Below are 20,907 nucleotides of genomic sequence, written 5' to 3' on the forward strand. Positions count from 1 at the left end.
TCCATTACTGGGCATAGACTGCCTTAAGTCCTGGCTGGGAGCTAACATGGCCTAGTGGAAAACAAATGGACTAGGGAGTCAGGGGAGTCCAAGGACACAGGTTCCAGTCCCAGCTCTGCAGCTTACCTGTGACATGAAAGCTACCTAAACTCTCTGGGCCTCAGTTTGCTCATCCATCAAATGGAGATAAAATACCTGCCCTCCCTCTTGGACTTTGAGCTTCATGTGGGGCTGAGTCTGATACGGTAAGCTTGTATTTAACTTAGCATCTGGCATAATACTTAGCACACAGTAAATGCTTACCACATTTTAATGGTATTTTTTAACGGCTTACTATGTGCCAGGCACTGTACGAAGCACTGGGGTAGGTACAAGCTAATCAGGTTGGATACAGTCCCTCTCCCATATAGAGCTCACAGTCTTAATGCCCATTTTACAGATGAGGTAACTAAGGCACAGAGAAGTGAAGTGACTTGCCCGAGGTCACACAGCAGATAAATGGCAGGGCTGGGATTAGAACCCAGGTCCTCTGTCTCCTAGGCCCTTGTTCTTTCCACTAGGCCAGGCTGCTTCTCTAAATAAATTAATAATAATAATAATAATAATAATAATGTTGGTACTTAAGTGTTTACTATGTGCAGAGCACTGTTCTAAGTCCTGGAGTAGATACAGGGTAATCAGGTTGACCCACAAGAGGCTCACAGTCTTAATCCCCATTTTACAGATGAGGTAACTGAGGCACAGAAAAGTTAAGTGACTTGCCCACAGTCACACAGCTGACAAGTGGCAGAGCTGGGATTCGAACCCATGACCTATAGCTCCCAAGCCCTTGCTCCTTCCACTGAGCCACGCTGCTTCTCATAAAATTTGTTATTTTATATAAGAATATATATAAGAATATATATAAGAATAAAAATTGTGATTGTTGTTTTTTGGTTGCTGCTATTATTGAAGTGACTTTAATTCTCCCAGGCTCACCTCTCTTCTTTTCCTTCCCTGGTGTTCTCAATAGCTTTCTCCTCAGGGAGGATAGGGTACATATTTCTGTCCCTACTGACTGGGAGGAGAGAACCCATCCCCACAATTTGTACAGAATATTAGTGGGAGCAAAGAGAGCATTTCCAGCTCCTTGTTGTGGCTGAGATACTAGCACTTGGCAGGATGATTTTTATGGTCCCTATTTGAAACTGGACCAACCAAAAGTTTCACCCTACAATGAAATCAGCCTTGATCCCAATCAAACAAAAATCAAAAGCAGATGTAAAGCATATCCATTTCCCCACAAATTAAGGCTGGAAAGCAAGAAACCAGAAGTGACACCATACTGGTCATTCTCCACCTCTTTTCTCTCCTTCAGGTGACTTCCTCTTCTACTTTATTCCCCATGGTGTCACTCTATTTTGGCACTCGGCCTCCCTACCTGCTTGTTGCACCATCCACTGCCCAGCAAGCCCAGATCTGGCAGGGATGAGAGAGTGAGGAGCTCTGGCAATTCACCATCACTAATCATTCAGTTGTATTTATTGAGTGCTTACTGTGTGCACCAAGGAACTGTGCTAAGCACCTGGGAGAGTACAATACAACAATAAACAGACACAATCCCTGCCCATAACGAGTTTACAGTCTAGAGGCGCGAGTTTACACAACTCCTTTGCCCATGTCCCGGGTTCTAAAAGCTTTGTGATGAGACTGAGTCCCACCCAACATTCCCAATGGGAGCCTCCTGCATCAGACTCCAGCTAAATCCAGGAGCACCTCAGAAGGGTTCATTCTGCATGGGCCATCACCCTCACAGTTTTTGGAGCCTCAATCCCAGATCCATTCGGCCCAGATTCATCTCTGACAAGACCTGAGACTATTCAGTCAGGACTGAAAAGATGTTAAATATGAACTTCTGGCCAGTAAGCACTTTCACCCTGTTCCTTCCCAGTTCTCACATCCCCTAAAATCCCTGCCCCTCTTTAGTCCTGCATTGAAAATGAAAAGTTGGCCTCTTCTGGGCTCCAAGAAAAGAGAGAACGAGAGATAGATACTGACAGAGATGCAGATGCTGATGAAAAAACAGGAGGAAAGCAGAGGGAGAAAGAAGCACAGTGGAAGAAGGTCAAAGCCTGTCCAATGCCTCTTGAAGGTGACCCATTTTGCGGAAGGCACCAGATTCACTGCCTGGATTATTAAAGAGTTTTGGAGATGCTCATATTAATCCCTGGAGGCTGAATATTTTATCGTTGTTTTGGTTGGGAAAGGACAGTGATGACTCAGGTTTTCTACCTGAGAAAAAGAGAGAGAGAGAGCACAAATGACAGAAGACTACACCTGAATATGTGATTTAACCTTTAATCATGGTCTTCAGGGCACTCCTGAAGTTCCTTTACATGCCAGGTTAATTGGCACCAGCAGCCAAACACAGCTATTTAAGAAAAATCTATCATGACCAACTCCAAACTAAACTGTAGTAAAAGTTCCCCCTCCCTTCAAATGAAGCAGGAAGTATGTACAGACAACTCACAATTATTAGGGGATTCGGTGCGGATCATCTAGGACCGGCTCTCTCTTCTCCCTCTCTCCACTGGCCATCTTCAGGCCATTTCTCTCAGTCAGTCAACTGCAATTATTGAACAGTTACTGTATGCAGAACACTGTACTAGGCGCTTGGCAGAGTACAATATAACAATAGATGGACACATTCCCTGCTCACAATGAGCTCTCCTCTTCAAGAGCATCTTCGCTAGAGGTTGAGTAGGCAGTGAAAGCAGCGTGTGCTAGTGGATAGAGCATGGGCCTGGGAGTCAGAAGGACCTGGGTTCTAATCCCACCCTACCACTTGTCTGTTGTGTGACCTTGGGCAAATCACATCATTTCTCTGTGCCTTTGTTAACCTCATCGGTAAAATGGGGATTAAGACTGCGAGCCCCATGTGGGACAGGGAATGGGTCCAACCTGATTAATTTGTATCTACCCCTGTGCTTAGAACAGTGCTTGAGTCACATAATAATAATAATAAAAATTGTGGTATTTGTTAAAAGCTTACTGTGTAAATGCTTACTAGTAAGCGCTTAACAAATACCATCAACGAAACTCAAGCCCATCAATTCAGCTCCCTTTTAAGCAACTCTGGTATAAGTTTGTGGGGCAGGGCATATGGGACTGCCAGTATGGGCTAAAATGACATTTTTGCATTACCCTGGATTTCAATTATCCATGCTACTCCCACTCCTCAAAACCACTGGTCATTGAGAGCTGGATGAATCCTATCTGGAGAGGCTTTGAACTCCGGACCCAAATGGAACGGGGTCTCAGATGAGAGGACCACCAGGACAAATTCTTGATAGACTCAGGGAGAGCTGGCTGGGATTTCAAGCTTGCTTGAGAAGACCCTATTTTCCAGGGCCAAGCCTAGCTAGTTTAACACTTATGGTGCAGCCCTGATCATGACCCCATTCCCTCCATTCCACTCCCCTTTGAGCACAACAGTGTGTTTAGTTGAAGAATGCTGAATGAGACGGCATCTCTCTCTCCTTTACTTCCCCATGCAAAACTCCTGCCCCTTGCTTTCTTTAGCATGCTGCTTCCCAGTTGGGAAACTCAGTGCTAGGGGATGGCTGATTGATTGTGAAGGCCTATTTCCCTACTGCCTTGCATCAGGGGGAGGGATACCCTTTAACACCTCCAAGGACTGTACATCTAAGTCTTGCTAAACACTACAGAAGCTCTATTTTCTCACCATTAAACCTTAATTGGGCTCACTGGTCACCAAGGTCAATCCCATTTCATTGCCTATGATCCTCTTGCACTAAATACACGACATATGTATGCACAGGGCCAGAGATTCTCAACTTCTTTGGCTTTGGGTAGGTTGGAAAAATCGTCTTTACTTTTCCTGCTTTTAGACTCGAATGCCTCACAGCTTCAGTTCTCTCCCCACCTGCTTCTGCCTCATCCCAACTCCTGTGCCTCCCTCCCAGGAAGATCTGGACATTCCCAAGGTGATGAAATGAATGGCAGCCACCCAGCTAAAGTTCTAGAACTGGGAGCTCAGAGTGAAGCAGGGAGCAGAACTCGTGGCTATGTGTGTGTGTGTACATGTGTGTTTCTGCTTACCCATCCCAATGTGCAGGATACTATCTTGATGGGGGACAGACAAGGTTGAAAAGGGGAATGTTCTGAGCAATGAGGAACAGCTGAGAACTACAAAGATAGGGCTGCATTGGGTATAAATAGAAATATAGCTGCAACCCTGATGAAATCAGACCAGATGTTTCTCTGATCCTTTAGGAAGAAGAAACTATGATTTTGTGCAAATTATTCTGTGGAGAGTGGGGCACAAATGCCCTAAGCTTAATGATATGCAGAGGACTAATATCACTTAGCTAGAGAATCCCCAGCTGGAAAACGTCTTCCCATATAGTAGAGGGTGAAAAGGAAAGAATGAATCCTTTGATCAAGAAGCGTGGAAATTCATCAGCCTTTTTCATTGCTTTGGGGCTAATTTCCTGTTTCCTCAGGCCAGTATCTGCAGCCTTAGTAATGCTGGGTTCCCTCCCCTCTCAAGGGATAGAAACATTGGGTCAGTTCTTGTACATCCTGGCCGTGCCTGGCATTTGATGAAGAAGTTTCTCAGGGAGGTTAAAAGTAATGGGGAAAATTTCATCTGGCCACAGCTCCATTCTGGGAGGGCACTGCCAGTCCAATCCCAGATTTTCCCATGGAATACCTGGGAAGAAGAGCTGATTTGGGAGTCGGTTCGTGGTCTCGGTCCCACTTTAGGGTGAACAGGTCAAAGACATTTCCCTAGAAAACTGATCTCATGGTGCTCGGGAGTAGTAATAGGAGTACCTATTGAATATTAATCATCTGTTAAGCACCTACTGTGATCTGAGCGCTACACTAAACTCTGGGAAAGGATAGATGGGTGGAAATTAGATGTGGTCCCTGGCCCGCAAGGGGCTCACAATCTCGCCCTTAGTTGGCCCCCAAGAGGAGGGGATGATGGACAATGTGCACCATCAAGATCTGTCCACCATCAATGTGCACTAGAGCAGGATGGTGACCAGCTAGTAGCTAGCTGGGGACTCGTTGGGGGTCATGACCTCCAAAGGCCACAGACCAGTGGGGCAAGAACAATTTCATCTCCCTGGTCCACCCACAGGGAGGGCCCAGCAGGTGAACCTGTATCTGCTGGAGCATCCATGCCTGGGCTTCCTCCCGCCCAAGAGGCCCGGCCACAAAGAGGAGGCTTAGTTTATGACACAAGTCCTAAGAGGAGCCCTTCCTCACACTCCCAGCATGGCGGAGCACCTGGTCTTCCTCCCCTGTTCGCTGCCCAACCGAGGAAGGGGTGTCCAGTTAGGTGTGCGCAGAAAGCGTGGCCCAGATCTCCACAGCACTGGGAAGCCAGGACTGGTGGGGCCCTAGCAGTATCCCCGCTCAAAGGGAAAGTTGCTCTGTGGAGGGAGGGCCGGGAGGCTTATGAAATAGAAACTGAACACAAGAGAAAAAGAAGAAAGGAAAGGCTGAGAAATGGGGGAAATCGGAAGTATGACGGATAGGTCAGGAGGGAGGTAAAAGGAAAAGAGACAAAAATAAAATGGGAAATGACAAAGGGGGAACAAGAAGAATGAAAAGAAGGAAGATCTCTGGACCACAGGAAATAAACAGATGAACTGGCTATGAGGAATAAGAGGGCAGGCCGGGAGGAAAATAACAGGAAGGGAAAAGGTGAGGCTGGAGAGATGCAAGGAAAGACAAGTGGTGGAGGAGGTGTCAGAGGGACAGGAAATGTTGCCGGACAGAAAGTCTTAGCAGAGTGCTTGGTTTGTAAAGTGGCATTTGGCAGGTGTCATTACCCCCCATTTTACAGATTGGAATCAGGGCCCAGAAGAGAACCATAAAGGAGGCAGCGTCTGGTAGAGCTGGGACTAGAATTTAAGTCTCCAGCCTAGTGTTCACTCCCCTAGAGTAAGCTGTGCGCCTTTGTTTGCGACCCTTAAAATAAAAAGAAAAGAAACCCAGTGGTCCGTGATAAGAAAGACTGAATATCTCTGAGAGAATTCCAAACACAGCCCCTGCTGCCGTGGCGGAAAAATGCTTTGGTGTGTGCATCTAAAGTTTTGTGTGCTTTTTACTCGAGGATCTTCCATCTAGGCAGCTGGTTTTTTGTTTTTGGTTTTTTTGGAGGGTATTTGTTAAGCACTTACTATGTGCAGGGGACTGTACTAAGTGCTAGGGTAGGTACAAGCTAATTATGTTGAACACGGTCCCCATCCCACTCGGGACTCACGGTCTTAATCCCCTTTACAGATGGGGTAAGTGAGGCACAGAGAAGTGACTTGTCCAAGGTCACAGAGCAGACAAGTGGCAGAGTTGGGATTAGAACCTAGATCTGCTCCGGCCCATGCTGCTTCCCTTCCCTCCTGTTGAAGGGGAGCCTCTACCTCTTTGGTCCTCTCTGACATTTTTCTTTCTAATACACAACTGCACTGACTGGTGTGTGTGTGTGTGTGGGGGGGGGTGTCCCTAGTTTCTCAAGTTCAGAGATACAGTCTATCTCTTTCTCTTTCCTGTTCTTGTCTCAAGGCTGCAGGGAGAGATGCCACAGATTCTCGAGGGAGCAACCTGGGTGGGGCTCTCAATTATAAAAATAACTGTCCAAACTGGGATTTGGATTGAAAAATGATGAAAAAAATAGAGATGAAACAATGAAGTCTGACCACAGACAGAAGCACGTGGAAGGCAACGCAAAGAGCTTCCCCCTTCACTTCCTAAGGCATGTAAGAAATTGGTAAAGAAGTCGATGAAATAATAGTCTGGAGGAAATTTAAGTATTTCCCCATAGGGTTGGCAGCCCACGCCCGGGACGGGGGCACAGAAGCGCACACCCATACACCCACGCTCTCCCCCTTCCTCTCCCCAAATCATAGGGAAGGGGAATTAGCTAAAACTAAAGTTATCCTCATGTTATCTAAAGCCCAAAAGCAAACAAAGCCTCCCTGCAAGGGGATTTTCTGACATTGCCTTAGCTGTCCGAGTTATTGTTGGCATTAGAAACCGGGAGTTGGGACTAAATGAAAAGCTTCTCTGGGTGCTGTGTCGTTTTAAATAGGCCTGGCGAGGCACTCCCTGGTGGGCAGACAGCTAAAGGAGGGGTCAGGCGGACACTGAAATAAATGATAACAATGATGATGGCATTTATTAAGCACTTACCACGTGCCAGGCACTGTTCTAAGCGCTGGGGGGCAGGGGGAATACAAGGTAATCAGGTTGTCCCACATGGGGCTCACAGTCTTAATCTCCATTTTCCAGATGAGGTATCGGAGGCACAGAGAAGTTAAGTGACTTGCCCAAAGCCACACAGCTAAGTGCACACACACACACACACACACGGCTCAATAAATATGACCAAATGAACGGGTAGCGGAGCCGGCATTAGAACCCACGACCTCTGACTCCCAAGCACGTGGGAGCCCAAGAGGAAAACCTCTTTCTACTGAGCCATGCTGCTTCTCTTGAAAAGCCTGAGAAGCTTGGGCAGGGATTGTCTCTATGTTGCCGAACTGTACATTCCAAGGCGTGGCTCAGTGGAAACTCCCAAGGGCTTGGGAGTCTGAGGTCGTGGGTTCGAATCCCGACTCTGCCACTTGTCAGCTCTGTGATTGTGGGCAAGTCACTTCACTTCTCTTTGCCTCAGTTACCTCATTTGTAAAATGGAGGTTAAGACTGTGAGCCTCACGTGGGACAGCCTGATTACCCTGTATCTATCCAGCGCTTAGAACAGTGCTCTGCACATAATAAGCGCTTAAGAAATACCAACAGTATTATTATTATTAGCCTTGTAGCGAGCCCTTGCTGCTAGCCCTTGCAGCCAGTTCTTGTTGTTAGTCCTGCTGCTAGCCCTTGCAGCGAGCCCTTGCTGTTAGCCCTGCTGCTCGCCTTGTAGCCAGCCCTTGCTGCTAGGCCTCTTGCTAGCCATGTAGTGAGCCTTGTTGCTAGCCCTTGCTGTTAACCCTGCTGCTCGCCTTGTAGCCAGCCCTTGCTGTTAGTCCTGCTGCTCGCCTTGTAGCCAGCCCTTGCTGCTAGGCCTCTTGCTAGCCATGTAGTGAGCCTTGTTGCTAGCCCTTGCTGTTAACCCTGCTGCTCGCCTTGTAGCCAGCCCTTGCTGTTAGCCCTGCTGCTCGCCTTGTAGCCAGCCCTTGCTGCTAGCCCTCTTGCTAGCCATGTTGCTAGCCCTTGCTGCTAGCCCTCTTGCTAGCCATGTAGTGAGCCTTGCTGCTAGCCCTTGCTGTTAGCCCTGCTGCTCGCCTTGTCGCCTGCCCTTGCCGCTAGCCCTGCTGCTAGGCTTGGAGCCAGCCCTGGCTGCTAGCCCTGGTAGACGAACCCTCGCTGCCAGCCCTGCCGCTCGCCTGGTAGCCAGCCCTTGCCGTTAGCCCTGGCTGCGAGCCCTTCCAGCGAGCCCCGCCGCCAGCTCACCCAGTCCCGCAGGGTCCCGCCCACGAGGCTGCGCCGGGGGAGAGGAGAGGAGCGGAGAGGAGCGGAGAGGAGCGGAGAGGAGCGGAGCGGAGCGGGGCTGCCCGGCCGCCTCGGGAGGCTCCCTCGGTCGGAGCCGCGGCGGGCGGTGGCGCGGCCGGTCCCGCGTGGGGCCCCCGGGGCGGGGCCGGGGCGGGGCCGGGTGAACGTCTGGGGCTGCGATTGCTCGGGCCTGCTCCCCGCCCCGGTCCCCGGCCCGCCCCGCCGGGCTCATGCGTCCGGGAGCTCGGCCGTCCATTGGTCGGGTCTATCACCCTGGGATGCGGCCGCTCGCCGCCGTTGCGGGGGGAGGAGGAGCAGGAGCGGGCAGCCCCGGGAGCCCAGCCGCCGCCGCCGCAGCAGCAGCAGCAGCAGCAGCAGCAGCAGCATCACCCCCACCACCCCCACCACCCCCGGAGCCGGAGGAGGACCAGGGCGCGGGAGCCGCCCCAACCGTCCTTCCCGCCCCGGCCGGGCATGGAGCTGTGCCCGCCGCCCGGCCCGCCGTCCGAGCCGCCGTCCTGCCCGGAGACGCCCCCGGGAGCGGCGGACGAGCCGGAGCCGCCGGGGGAAGGCGGGCCGGGCGGGGGGCTGCTGGACCGCATCCTCCTCGAGTCGCTGTGCCTGCAGCAGAGCTGGGTCCAGGTCTACGGTAAGCGGCGGCCCCCTCCCCGGCAGCGGAGTCCTAAGCGCTCACTCTCTGCCCGACACTCTTCTAATGACGCTAAGGCGGCCACTGGCCGCGCGGCGCTGTACTAAGCGCCGGGGGTGGGTACGGGGTCATCGGGTCGCCCCACGTGAGGCTCCCGGTTAATCCCCCTTTTACAGAGGAGGGAACCGGGCAGCGAAGCCACTTGCCCACGGGGCCACGCCGCTTCGAATCATTCATTCAGTAGTATTTATTGAGCGCTTACTAGGTGCAGTCTCTGTACTAAGCGCTTGAATCGTAACGTTGGCATTCGTTCGGCGCTTACGAGGGGCCAAGCACTGTTCCAAGCGCCGGGGGGAGACGGGGTGATCGGGTCGTCCCTCGTGGGGCTCGCCGGCTTCATCCCCGTTTTGCAGAGGAGGTCGCCGAGGCACAGAGAAGTGAAGTGATTTGCCCCCAGTCGCACGGCTGACAAGCGGCGGAGTCGGGATTCGAACCCATGATCTCTGACTCCCCGGCCCGGGCTCTTTTCACCGAGCCACGCTGCTTCTAAGCGCAGTGGGGGTACGGGCTCATCAGGGGGCCCCTCGTGGGGCTCCCAGGCTTCATCCCCCTTTTACAGAGGAGGTCACTGGGGCGCAGAGAAGTGAAGTGACTTGCCCCAAGTCCCACGGCCTTGAAGCTGGCGGGGCTGCGATTCGAACCCACGACCCCCGACTCCCCAGCCCGGGCTCTTTCCACTGCTCTAGTTTAGACGGTGAGCCCGTCGTGGGGCAGGGATTGTCCCGATCGGTTGCCCCACTGTACCCGCGAAGCGGTTAGCACAGTGCTCTGCACGCGGTAAACGCTCAATCCATACGGTTGAATGAATGAATGCGGTGCTGGGCTGCGGGCGAGGGGGCGAAGGACCGACCTACCATCCGCCGCCCCCAAAACAGGAGACTCGTTCCCTGCCCTCCCCTCTCTCCGGGGTGGACTTTTGGAAGGCCGCTATGAAATCTACACCAAGCACTGGGATAGATGTAAAAGCCCCACATGGGGCTCCCAGTCCAAGTAGTAGGGAGAACAGGTATTGAATCCCCATTAAGCAGATGAAGAAACTGAGGAATGGAGAAGTCAAGTGACTTGATCGGAGTCACGCAGCAGACAAGGGGCGGAGTCAGGATTCGAACCCAGGTCCTCTGACTCCCAGGCCCATGCTCTATCCGCTAGGCGTGTTGCTTCTCCTTGTTTATATTTTCCCTTAAAGCTACCATCCCCTTGGAAAACTACTTTGGGACCATCCCACAGTAGGCGCTTCTTCCCGGGAATCCCGTACCCTCAGCCTGCTTGTTTTTTTCTTTCTTTTCCTTCTCCTAAGCAAGTGTTGTCAAAACCCAGCCAACTTCGCCCTGATTTTGTGGGAACTTGGGAAACTTTTTCATTCATTCATTCAACTCAGTCCTGTCTGTCAAGCGCTTACTGTGTGCGGAGCACTGGACTCTGCGCTTGGAAAGTACAATCCAGCAATAGAGAGAGACGATCCCACCTCCCAAGTAGCCCCCTCTCCCAAATCTGCCAGCTGCTGCCCAGGGCAGTAGAGGGGTGAAGGGTTGGGCTGCCCCCCTTGGGCGTTGTGCCCTCTCCAATCGGGTAATAGTATGGGTGATAGTAACAAATTATTCGTTACTTAAGTATTCGTTAAGTGCTTACTATGTGCCGAGCACTGTTCTAAGCGCTGGGGTTGATACAGAGTAAAAGGGTTGTCCCACGTGAGGCTCACAGTCTTAATCCCCATTTTCCAGACGAGGTAACTGAGGCACCGAGAAGTCAAGTGACTTGCCCAAAGTCACACAGATGACAGGTGGCGGAGCTGATATTAGAACTCATGACCTCTCACTCCTAAACCCGGGCTCTTTCCACTGAGCCACGCTGCTTCCCCTGCAGACATTCAGCACGGGGTTGAAAGGTGACGGAGGCAGAAAACTGTTTCCATTCCTTCCGCATCCCTGCTCATTTGTTCGTTCAGTTATATTTATTGAGCGCTTACTATGTGCAGGGCACTGTACTAAACACTTGGAATGCACAGTTCATCGCCTCTTTCGTGACACTTCAGGTGGTTAGCCCTTCCATAGTGTGGATTTCATAGCTGCCTAGTAAAGCTACCGCCGAAGTGTTCAAAATAGGGCAAAGCCAGATGTCTGTCACTTTAGTCACCTGTTAGAGGCATTTGGACTAAGGGAGAGCTGCTCCTAAATTGAAAGCACGCTGGGATCTAGGAGCATGAAGTGTCAAAGATGTTATCCTAAAGCCACGTGCCCCTAAACCCTTTGTGCTAGAAGTCAAGTACAAGGGTGTGTTTTCCTTCATCCCTTTCAGCGGGATGAATGATTACTAATAAAGAGTTCATAGGACATGGAAGGTGCGTCTCTAGCCCCTGTTCCCATAGCTCGATGTTTATCGGCAGGCATTAAGGTAAATTCTTCAACATGTATGCATTCTGCAAAGTGGTTTATTCTCTCTTATTTGATGCACCTCATGACCTTCCCCGGTGAGGTAAATTAGTAGACGGAACAGGCACTGAGAGGTGAGGGATTTACTCAAGGTCACAGAGTAAGGATTAGAAATCCCATCTTCAGAACTTCCATCCTGTTGCTAATCCCACTTAGCCACTCATTTGTAGCAGAGGTTGAAGAGAATCTGAAATGTGGCCAGATTAGGCAATAGCATGAATGCAGTAAAAAGTGCCTCTACTCCTTTTCTCCTCTGCTAAAAGCGGCACCCAATTAGAATGTGGTTAACCTTACACAGGTGCATATCTCATCCATTCCAGGGCAGAGAGAGTATATTCCAGGGGAAATTTGTTAGAGCTCCTGATTTTCAAGGTGAATCTTTGAGTTTCCATTCTCTCTTTTTCAAATTACTCTCCGCTTTGTAGCCGCTGAATTGAACACAAGTTTGTTTGACCTGGGCTTTTTAGGGTTTTGTTTTTGTTGCTAGTTTTAATGGTTACAGCTGCTTGTAGGGGAGCCTTTAATAGATTGTAACTCAATTTATTGTTCAATTAACGAAACAGTTTTCTTTACTGCTTAACAGTGTTATACTTTCCGCGGTATTCTATCCTGCGTGTTTATTTTTCTATTGTGTCTACATTGGCCTGAATGAACCGATTGATGAGATACTCCTAAGTATTTGACAACTTCTGTATTTTTAAGTCTTTCTGCTATTGTAAGGTTCTGTCAGGTAGCTTGTTTGTGAGTGTTCAAAGACACCAGTTTTCATCACTTCAATCTGGAGGTTACCTTCTCAGACTCTTGGTTGGCTAAGAAAACGGAAGATTTAAGGGAAAATACAATCGAGGAGAAGCAGCGTGCCTAGCGGATAGAGCGTGGGCCTGGGAGTCAGAGGACCTGGGTTCTAATCCTGACCCCACCACTTGTCTGCTGTGTGACTCTGATCAAGTCACTTGACTTCTCCATTCCTCAGTTTCTTCATCTGCTTAGAGGGGATTCAATACCTGTTCTCCCCACTACTTGGACTGTGAGCCCCATGTGGGGCTCTTATATCTATCCCAGTGCTTAAATACTATAATAATAATAATCATCATCATCCTAGTTCCGCCATTTGCCATCTCTGACCATGGCAAGTCACTTAACTTCTCTTTGCCTCTGTTTCCTCATTTGTAAAATAAGAATTCAGTATTCACCTTCCCTCCCTCGTAGGTGGCGAGCCCCATGTGGGATAATACCCAATCTGATTTTCCTGTACCTACTCCAGTGCTTTGTACAGTGCTGGGCAATTAGCACTTAAAAAATATCACAATTATTATGCTCCTGGGCTATGGAGGATATGATAAGCATATGGGTAGGGAATCACTGTGCTCTACAACTCCATCCCAGATATCTCATTCTGAATCTAATCTAACACCATTGCTGATGTTAGCCATCCTTCTCTCAACATAAGATAATAATGTTGGTATTTGTTAAGCGCTTACTATGTGCCGAGCACTGTTCTAAGCGCTGGGGTAGACATAGGGGAATCAGGTCGTCCCACGTGGGGCTCACAGTCTTAATCCCCATTTTACAGATGAGGGAACTGAGGCGCAGAGAAGTGAAGCGACTCGCCCACAGTCACACAGCCGACAAGTGGCAGAGTTGGGATTCGAACTCATGAGCCCTGACTCCAAAGCCCGTGCTCTTTCCACTGAGCCACGCTGCTTCTCCAAGACTCAGTGAAGTCAAGAAGAGATAGTTAATGAGTGCTTAGTGTGGGCAGAGCGTGGCACAGTGGAAAGAGCCGGGGCTTGGGAGTCAGAGGTCATGGGTTCGAATTCTGGCTCTGCCACTTGTCAGCTGTGTGACTGTGGGCAAGTCACTTGACTTCTCTGTCCCTCAGTTACCTCATCTGTAAAATGGGGATTGAGACTGTGAGCCTCATGTGGGACAACCTGATTACCCTGTATCTACCCCGGCACTTAGAACAGTGCTCTGCACATAGTAAGCGCTTAACAAATACCAGCATTATTGTTATTATTACTAAGAACTTGGGAGAATAAATTATTACAGATTTGGTAGCCATGTCCTCTGCCCCAAAGGAGTTTACAGTCTAAAAGATGAATGTTGAAGAGGGAATTGTCTGTCTTGTAAAACTATATAAAAATGTAAAGGAGAGTGTCTGGGGCCAGTATATTCCTTTGTTTTATGGCTTAACTTTGAATGCCAGTGGTTGTTAGAGGAAGGATAGATGGTAATTTGAAGAGAAGCAGCATGGCCTAGTGGATGGAGCGTGGGGCTGGGAGTCAGAAGGACCTGGGTTCTGATACCGGCTCTGCTACTTGTCTGCTGTATGACCTTGGGAAAGTCACTTCATTTCTCGGAGCCTCAGTTACCTCATCTGTAAAATGGGGGTTAAGACTGTGAGCCCCATGTGGGATGGGTACTGTGTCCAACCTGAGGAGCTCGAATCTACCCCAGTGCTTAACAAATACCATAAAAAAAATGTCCAGTGTGGTTCACAAACAGGAATTTAAGTTGTTCTTGCAACCTATTTCTGTTTAAAAATCAACCTACCGGCAGAATGGTATCTATGGGTTATAACTAGCCCCAAGGTTAGAAGTCTTTAAGTGCCTGGTCTTTAAGGCTTTTCCAGAAATTTATAATCCAAAGACAACACTTATGTTGTTGGTTCACCTTCCATGTAGGGAGGAGGTAAGAACTCGGTTTTGATGTTTGCCTTTTCAGTAGTTAACTTCATCTATCACAGCCTTTTTTTTAAAAAAAAAGTTTGGACAAAATTTTTGGAGTACCCCTCTCCCCCCCTTTTTTTGGGGTGTCCACTGCCCAGGAGGTTCATGGTCCTTTTCCTCCCCCCCTTTTTTTTTTTTAGAGAAGATAAACAGAAGCATCTCTTTGAGTTTTCTAATCAGTCATGAGCTAATTTTAAGTCCAAAGCGTCCTCACCTCTTATCCCCATTCAGTTGCAATTGAATTCCTTGCTCACTGATTTCTGGGCAACACGGAAGCATATCTTAATTATGCACGGCTAAATATGGATGCAGAATCCAGGAGCATCAAATGGAGAACATTTTTAGTTATTTATAGCATAAAAGCAAGTCAATTGGCTGAAAAAGCCCAGCCGCCCAGCTAAAGGAAACGGGAGCGGCAAAGCCAGCCTCACTGTCTGTTCTTTCTGGTAAACAATGAGAACATTAACTATTTTACCGTGAATGGGTGGTGGGGGAAGAACATCATGCAGGAGAAATTTAAAGTACCATTGCTTAGGATTGCCCACAGTGGTGCTTTGAATGCAACAGTTATTTCAGGACAACACACCTCAACAAATGCGTGCCCAGATGTGCTCCTCGATTCTTGGATGGCTGGATGTCAAAGGTAATTCTCCAAAGCGACTCAACAGGTCCGGGAAGTGATTTGGATCTCAATAGCATATAAGTTCAGGACCTCTCCATTGATTGAAATGGAATTTCTTTTGCACGTTGTCATCTTGTTGATTGCTTTCCATTTAGCTCTCCTCTCACTTTCTACAAAGTGGTGAAGGATGGGGAGCCGCTGGACATTTTCTTGGGATTCATACTCTTTCAGCAGGTAGAGAAGAAAGCAGTTTGAGACAGCAGATCAGCACTTTTAAAATTGAAAAAATGTGTCGTTGTCAAACGTGAAAAGACTTTCTCGTGGCTTGGGGTGGATCTGTGTGAGCAGAGACCTTGCCCTGTCTCAGAGTGCAAGTTTTAAGATGGTAGTCTTTTGTGGCTCCTGGTAAAATAAATTGCTTTTTATCCTTAAGAATTGTTTTTGTTTCAAGTCTAGGGAGAATCCTTTCGATTCTCCTCATGTCCTCTCTCAGAGCCCAGGGAGGTACAATAAAAGTATTGCGTCTGAATGCAATCAGTTTTATACATTTTTGATTTACTGCTTGCTCGAGATCTCACCCTACATACAGAAGTGTGAGGAACATAAGTTGTATTAACATTTGCTTCCTGAGACACCTCTCTGATTCGTTTTGCTGCTTGAAACAATTCATCTTAGCCCCAAAGTTTTCTCCCACTTGAGCAAGGAAGCTATTCTACTTGCTTGGAAAAATAACAAGTCTTATGTTAAGGTGTTATGCTCAGATATTTCAGATCCAGCTAATGAACTGCTTTGTTCTATTTTCAAGCTATGAAAAATCCATTCAACTCCCACTCAGCCACAATGATGGAATACCCCATTTGAGCCGTCTGGAGTATCCATGGATGCTTTCTCTTCTTTCTATTGAACAATGCAGCAAAGGCATTACCAAGTCCTCAGGGCAAGTTGTTGTCATCTTTTTGCTCCCTTACTTTACCACTCTTCCCTCCTCCCCTCTCAAACAAGGGGAAAATTGTAAAAGAAATAACTTTGTGGAAACAGTGAGCATTTTTCAGACATCGTTTCTTCAGCTTAAAATGAACTGGTATTTGTCTAAGAAAAAAGAAGGTAACCAAGAATTACTTGAATTGTTTGTTTCTTGCGGCAGGGGAAAGGAAAGGTGTTTTTCACTAACTCTAGATTACTCAACGTTTTAACTTTCCCCTGGCTTCCCACCCCTCCACCACCTTTGTCTCTATCAAGCTGCTTTTTGGATTTCCAGGACTGAGATGCTCTTGGAGAGAAATAAGGAATATTGTTACGTATAGAATACAGAAGGTCTTGTATTCAAGGACAGTTAGATTTTAAGGATCAACCCTGCTTAATTTCAGAAAGTAGTTGTACTTTTCCCTTTATTCGGAATGTGGTTCTATGTTGTGGCAGGAAATAAAACTTCCTGTGAAAGACTAGGCTAGGAAGGGAGTCAAGCAGGGTTCACATTTTGCCAAAGTTAAATGGGCTTTAGGGAGATGATGGAGGAAGTGGTGGTCCTGTTAGATTTCTAGTGTCCTGTGGCTTTAGAGAGGAGTGAAGACAGTCAATATTTATGTAATCGTTCCTTTGCCATCACTCCCTTTTAATAACTTCAAGTGACTTGATCACCTTTTAAAGTTGGCGAACCTCGGGAAAAAAAAGCCCTCAACTAATGCACAAGAGCTGAGTTAATCCTCAAAATATTCAGTTGTCTGCCCCTGTGTGCCTCTTTAGCGAAACACTTTTTCGTAAGTGTGTTTTCACTAGAGAGGTGTTGGGTCTTGCTAACCAGGAGGAGGAGTTGGGTAGTGTCCTGGGGGCACTGCTGGAATTCCCTTGCACTGCCTTGGCAGAGGGGATAATTACTCTCATAGTTTATATAGCACCTTTCCTCCCAAAGGATCCCTGTGCACTTCACGGTTTCTAGAGAGAGAACTTTTCCACTGAAATACATCTTCTTTCCAAAGGAGAGAGAGCAGAGACCACGAAGCAGGCATTTCTTATGCATCGAGAGGGGAAGGGAAACTTGTGGCATGGGCCACCTTAGAGAAAAGAAAAAGCATGACCATGAGGAAATACTCATAAAGCTTGGGGAGTGGTATGGAAGTCATCAACCTCTCTGCCCTCTCACCCCTAGGTGAGGCAGTAAATTGCAGGGTTCTTGCTCCATTTGCCACTAACGAGGAAAGTGAAGTAAAGGATGCTCAGAACTTTCAGTTCGTTTTACTGAGGACAGGGAGGACGGGCCTTTATTCTCCCTTGCCAAGTGTTGATCGCAGTTTTTAGATAATTGTTTGAGTTTCTGTCAGTTTCTGGAACGTAATAGCAGAGGCTGAGTTTAATCTTCCTTCTCTTCAAGTAACTTCGACATTTGCTGAAGATCCGTAGCATAATTCCCCATCAGGGTGCTGCCTCAACTCCCCCTGACACAGGCAAGCCCGTGCCCACGTACTACACACCCACCCACACACACACACACACACACACACACCCCCAACCGCCCCCTACCCCCAACCTGAGTTGTATGTCAGGTTACTTTAATCTCATCACAATTCAGGTAAGGTTAAATCAGCATCAGCACACTGTACTGGGAACCAGGAAGAATTCAGGGAGAGCTAGGAGCTGAGAATATAAAATAGGAACTACACCTAAGAAAAGTCCAACTTTCCCAAAGGACCAGTTTTAATACGCAATTTCAAAAATCAGGCTAAAACAGTTAACAGCCTCTTGGGGGCCATATGCATGTCCAGAGACTTGAGATGTCTAATTTTTTCCTACGCTCTAACTAGATTGAGAAGCAGATTGCTTGCAGATCTCCTCAAATTTGGAGGGATGTAGTGGCCTCCTTTCCCCAAACAGTGGTGGGAAGATGGGGTGGGAGGGGAGGATGACAGGCCCCCCTTTTTTTTTTTTGGTATTTGAGCCCATATTATGTGTCAGCCACTATTCTAAGCGCTAGGGTAGATTAGGTACAAGTTAATTAGGTTGGCCACGGTCCCTGCCCCACATGGGGCTCACAGTCTGAGATCCTGGACACCTGCCCTATTCTGTTCAGCCTGAGGCAAGTTGCAATAGGGAATAATCAGAAAAAACTTTGAGCAGATCAGCTCAAAGTGATTGGAGGAATTGAATTGGAGAGAATTGAAAGGCACGAGCATATCTACTTTGGGTAGCAATTACAGATCATTGGAAAAAGGTGAAAACATGGAGAAAATAAGTGTATAGTTTGAGGCCTGGAGCAGAAGTAGGACTAAAGGCAGGAAGTGAAGCAAAGGAGTTAGAGAACTTTGAAGGTTTCAAGTGGGATAGGAATATTGGTCCCGCAACTCAGTGTAGGGGGTGGTGAGAAAAATGGGGCCCAGGGAGGTGCAATATCTTCAGGAGGAATGAAGTGATAGGAGGAGGTAGGATTAGAATTGGGGGGCCCTGGCTTGTTGCCTGGTGTCCAGAGCCTCACCACCACTCCTCAGGGAGTGGTTCTACCCAGGGTGAAGGGCAGGAAGGCCTGTGAAAGGGAAACTCTTAGATTCTCAGCCTTTTGTGAAGTAATGGAAGAAACGTTACCTAGGATACTCATAACAAAAGTGGACCAAACACCCTGAAGTACAGGGTCGAGAACAACCCTGCTTTGACCCCTGGGAGATGGACTAGAAGAATAGCTGTTTTTTATCCCTGATTTCCCTCTGTTTCTCTCCCTGATCAGTGTCTTCTGGGTTCAGAACTATTTTCTGGAGTATTGAAGTGTCGTGTGAATGATGCCTGGACTGCTGGGTGTGGTCTAATTTTTTTTTCATTTTTGATATCTTACAACTTGCATCATTTAAAGTCAAATTATAGTGGGGTGACACCTACTGAACTGGAATAGCTCTAATTGTTTTGGGTTCTAATCTTGGCTCCACCACTTTTCATTCAATAGTATTTATTGAGCGCTTACTATGTGCAGAGCACTGTACTAAGCGCTGGGAATGTACAAATCGGTAACAGATAGAGACAGTCCCTGCCCTTCGATGGGCTTACAGTCTAATCGAGGGAGACAGACAAGAACAATAGCAATAAATAGAATCAAGATGTGCATAGGCACTACGGATTTGGAGTGAGCGGATACCTAAGTTCTTTGAAGGGGCATACTCAAGGGGCTGTCTGAAGTGTCACGCAGCATGAGAACGTGAATCAAACGGTCAAGCAGTAGTTTTTAATAATGATGATGGTATTTAAGCACTTACTATGTGCCAAGCATTGTTCTAAGCACTGGGAGACATACAAGGTTATCAGGTTGTCCCTTGTGGGACTCAAGTCTTAATCCCCGTTTTGCAGATGTGGTAACTGAGGCACGGAAAAGCTGGGTGACTTGCCCAGGGTCACACAGCCACTTGTCTACTGAGTGACCTTGGGCCAGTTACTTAACTTATTTATGCCTCAGTTACCTCATCTGTAAATGGGGGTAAAGACTGTGAGCCCCATGTGGAACATGGACTGTGTCCAACCTGATTAGCTTGTATCTACCCCAGTGCTTAGTACAGCACCTAGCGCACAGCGATTCACAGATACCATTAATAATAATAATGATGCCCAATCTGCTAGTGTTAACGTAACAAAGATTTTGATTGACTATTGCATACGCACCAGGAGTTCCAACCATTCTGCATTTATTGTGGGATTGATAGCCAGGTCAGAGACTGAACTTCAAGGAGGAAGTTTCAGGGGTGGCAAGAAGAGACTGAGCTCCCCATTCTTCTCTCCTCGGCTTCTCAAGGGGGAGGGCTACAGGTTCCTGGGACTCTCACTTGCCCTCTTATCTTTTCCCCACAAAATCCCTGGGCTGGCCTTTTCTGACTTCCTTTGCCACTGCCCCAGAAATAGGTTTCTTCTCTATTTGTAGCACCCAACACACCTCAAGCCCTTTTTAAAAACAAAATAATCTTCGAACAATTTACAAACATCAGTCAGCAAATATTGCAGAGACAGCGAGGGAGTTCACTGGAGGAATAAAATGGCTCTTAAAGAACTTCCGGTAACATCGCAGGCAGTTTTAAGAGGGAAAAGGAAGACTATCCTGTTGATTCTATAGGAAGTTTCTGGGACTGGTAAGAACTAACTTATTTGCCTAAATTGAAATTTGGACTGGAAATGTTAAAAAGGTAGGCTCTGTGTAGAGCTGCCTCCTACTGTGTGTGTGTTGGGTGTGGGGGGATGTCTTTCCACTAATTTTGAAGTGTGGGATACAAGTAGTAGCATTATTCTCCTGTGTCTGGTGAGCTGGTCCTCCAGACAGAGGGTATTGTAAATTCAGTTCTCTGAAAGCGATGAAGTCACTGAAGATGACAACATTTCCATCAGTAACTGTTAGTAATCTGAAACTCACATGTGTCCCTGGGGAGAGGGGGCGGGAGGGTGGAAATCAGGCATGGTTGTCTACTTGTGCTGTTTCAAAAGATATTCTTATTGTATTTAAAAACTGACTTTAGGAGTTGATTGTCCAAAAAAAGATGGACACTAACTTCTCCAAGGCAGTGCTAGCCCTAGGAATCCCTGGTTTCTGGTAGGTCAAATTTTTACTTGCATAATGGAGTTTTTCAGAGTCTTTCATGGCCAAAGTCCTTGCTGTGATTGCTTTAGGCCTGGGCAGTTGCAGCTGATACATTTGGTTAAAATTCAAGAATGCTAAGAATAAGAGGAAACAGAAGGCCTCTCCAAGGCAGGTCCCTCATTTGAATTGGGCGCAGCTCAGTATCACTGAGCTGTCTGCATAATTAATGGATTCAACTGAAGGGATGGTTGAAGAGACTGGATAAGAGGTCCAGCAGTGTGCACAGTAACAAAGAGACTTTCAAAGTCAAATTTAGAATGTTGTGCTTCTTTTGTCAAATTTAAAATGTTCGCTCCTTCTTTGGTCTCCAGTTT

General features: G+C 47.7%; 1 protein-coding gene across 3 annotated transcripts in view; it reads left to right on the top strand.

Annotated features, from left to right (window-relative positions):
- The first annotated feature begins 8,913 nt into the window (after positions 1–8,913).
- RASAL2 (RAS protein activator like 2) overlaps positions 8,914–20,907 on the top strand; it is a 257,669-nt gene continuing 245,675 nt past the window's right edge. For 2 of the 3 annotated variants that reach the window (XM_029081343.1, XM_029081344.1), the window contains exon 1: positions 8,914–9,154. In XM_029081343.1, the coding sequence (XP_028937176.1) occupies positions 8,980–9,154 (175 nt within the window). In that variant the 5' untranslated portion in view covers positions 8,914–8,979. Of the gene's footprint in view, positions 9,155–14,820; positions 15,019–20,907 lie in introns of those variants that run through there. The other variant, XM_007668924.4, reaches the window with a different exon arrangement.

The sequence above is a fragment of the Ornithorhynchus anatinus genome, chromosome 16, assembly GCF_004115215.2.
Source record: "Ornithorhynchus anatinus isolate Pmale09 chromosome 16, mOrnAna1.pri.v4, whole genome shotgun sequence".
In the NCBI taxonomy this organism is placed as follows: Eukaryota; Metazoa; Chordata; class Mammalia; order Monotremata; family Ornithorhynchidae; genus Ornithorhynchus; species Ornithorhynchus anatinus.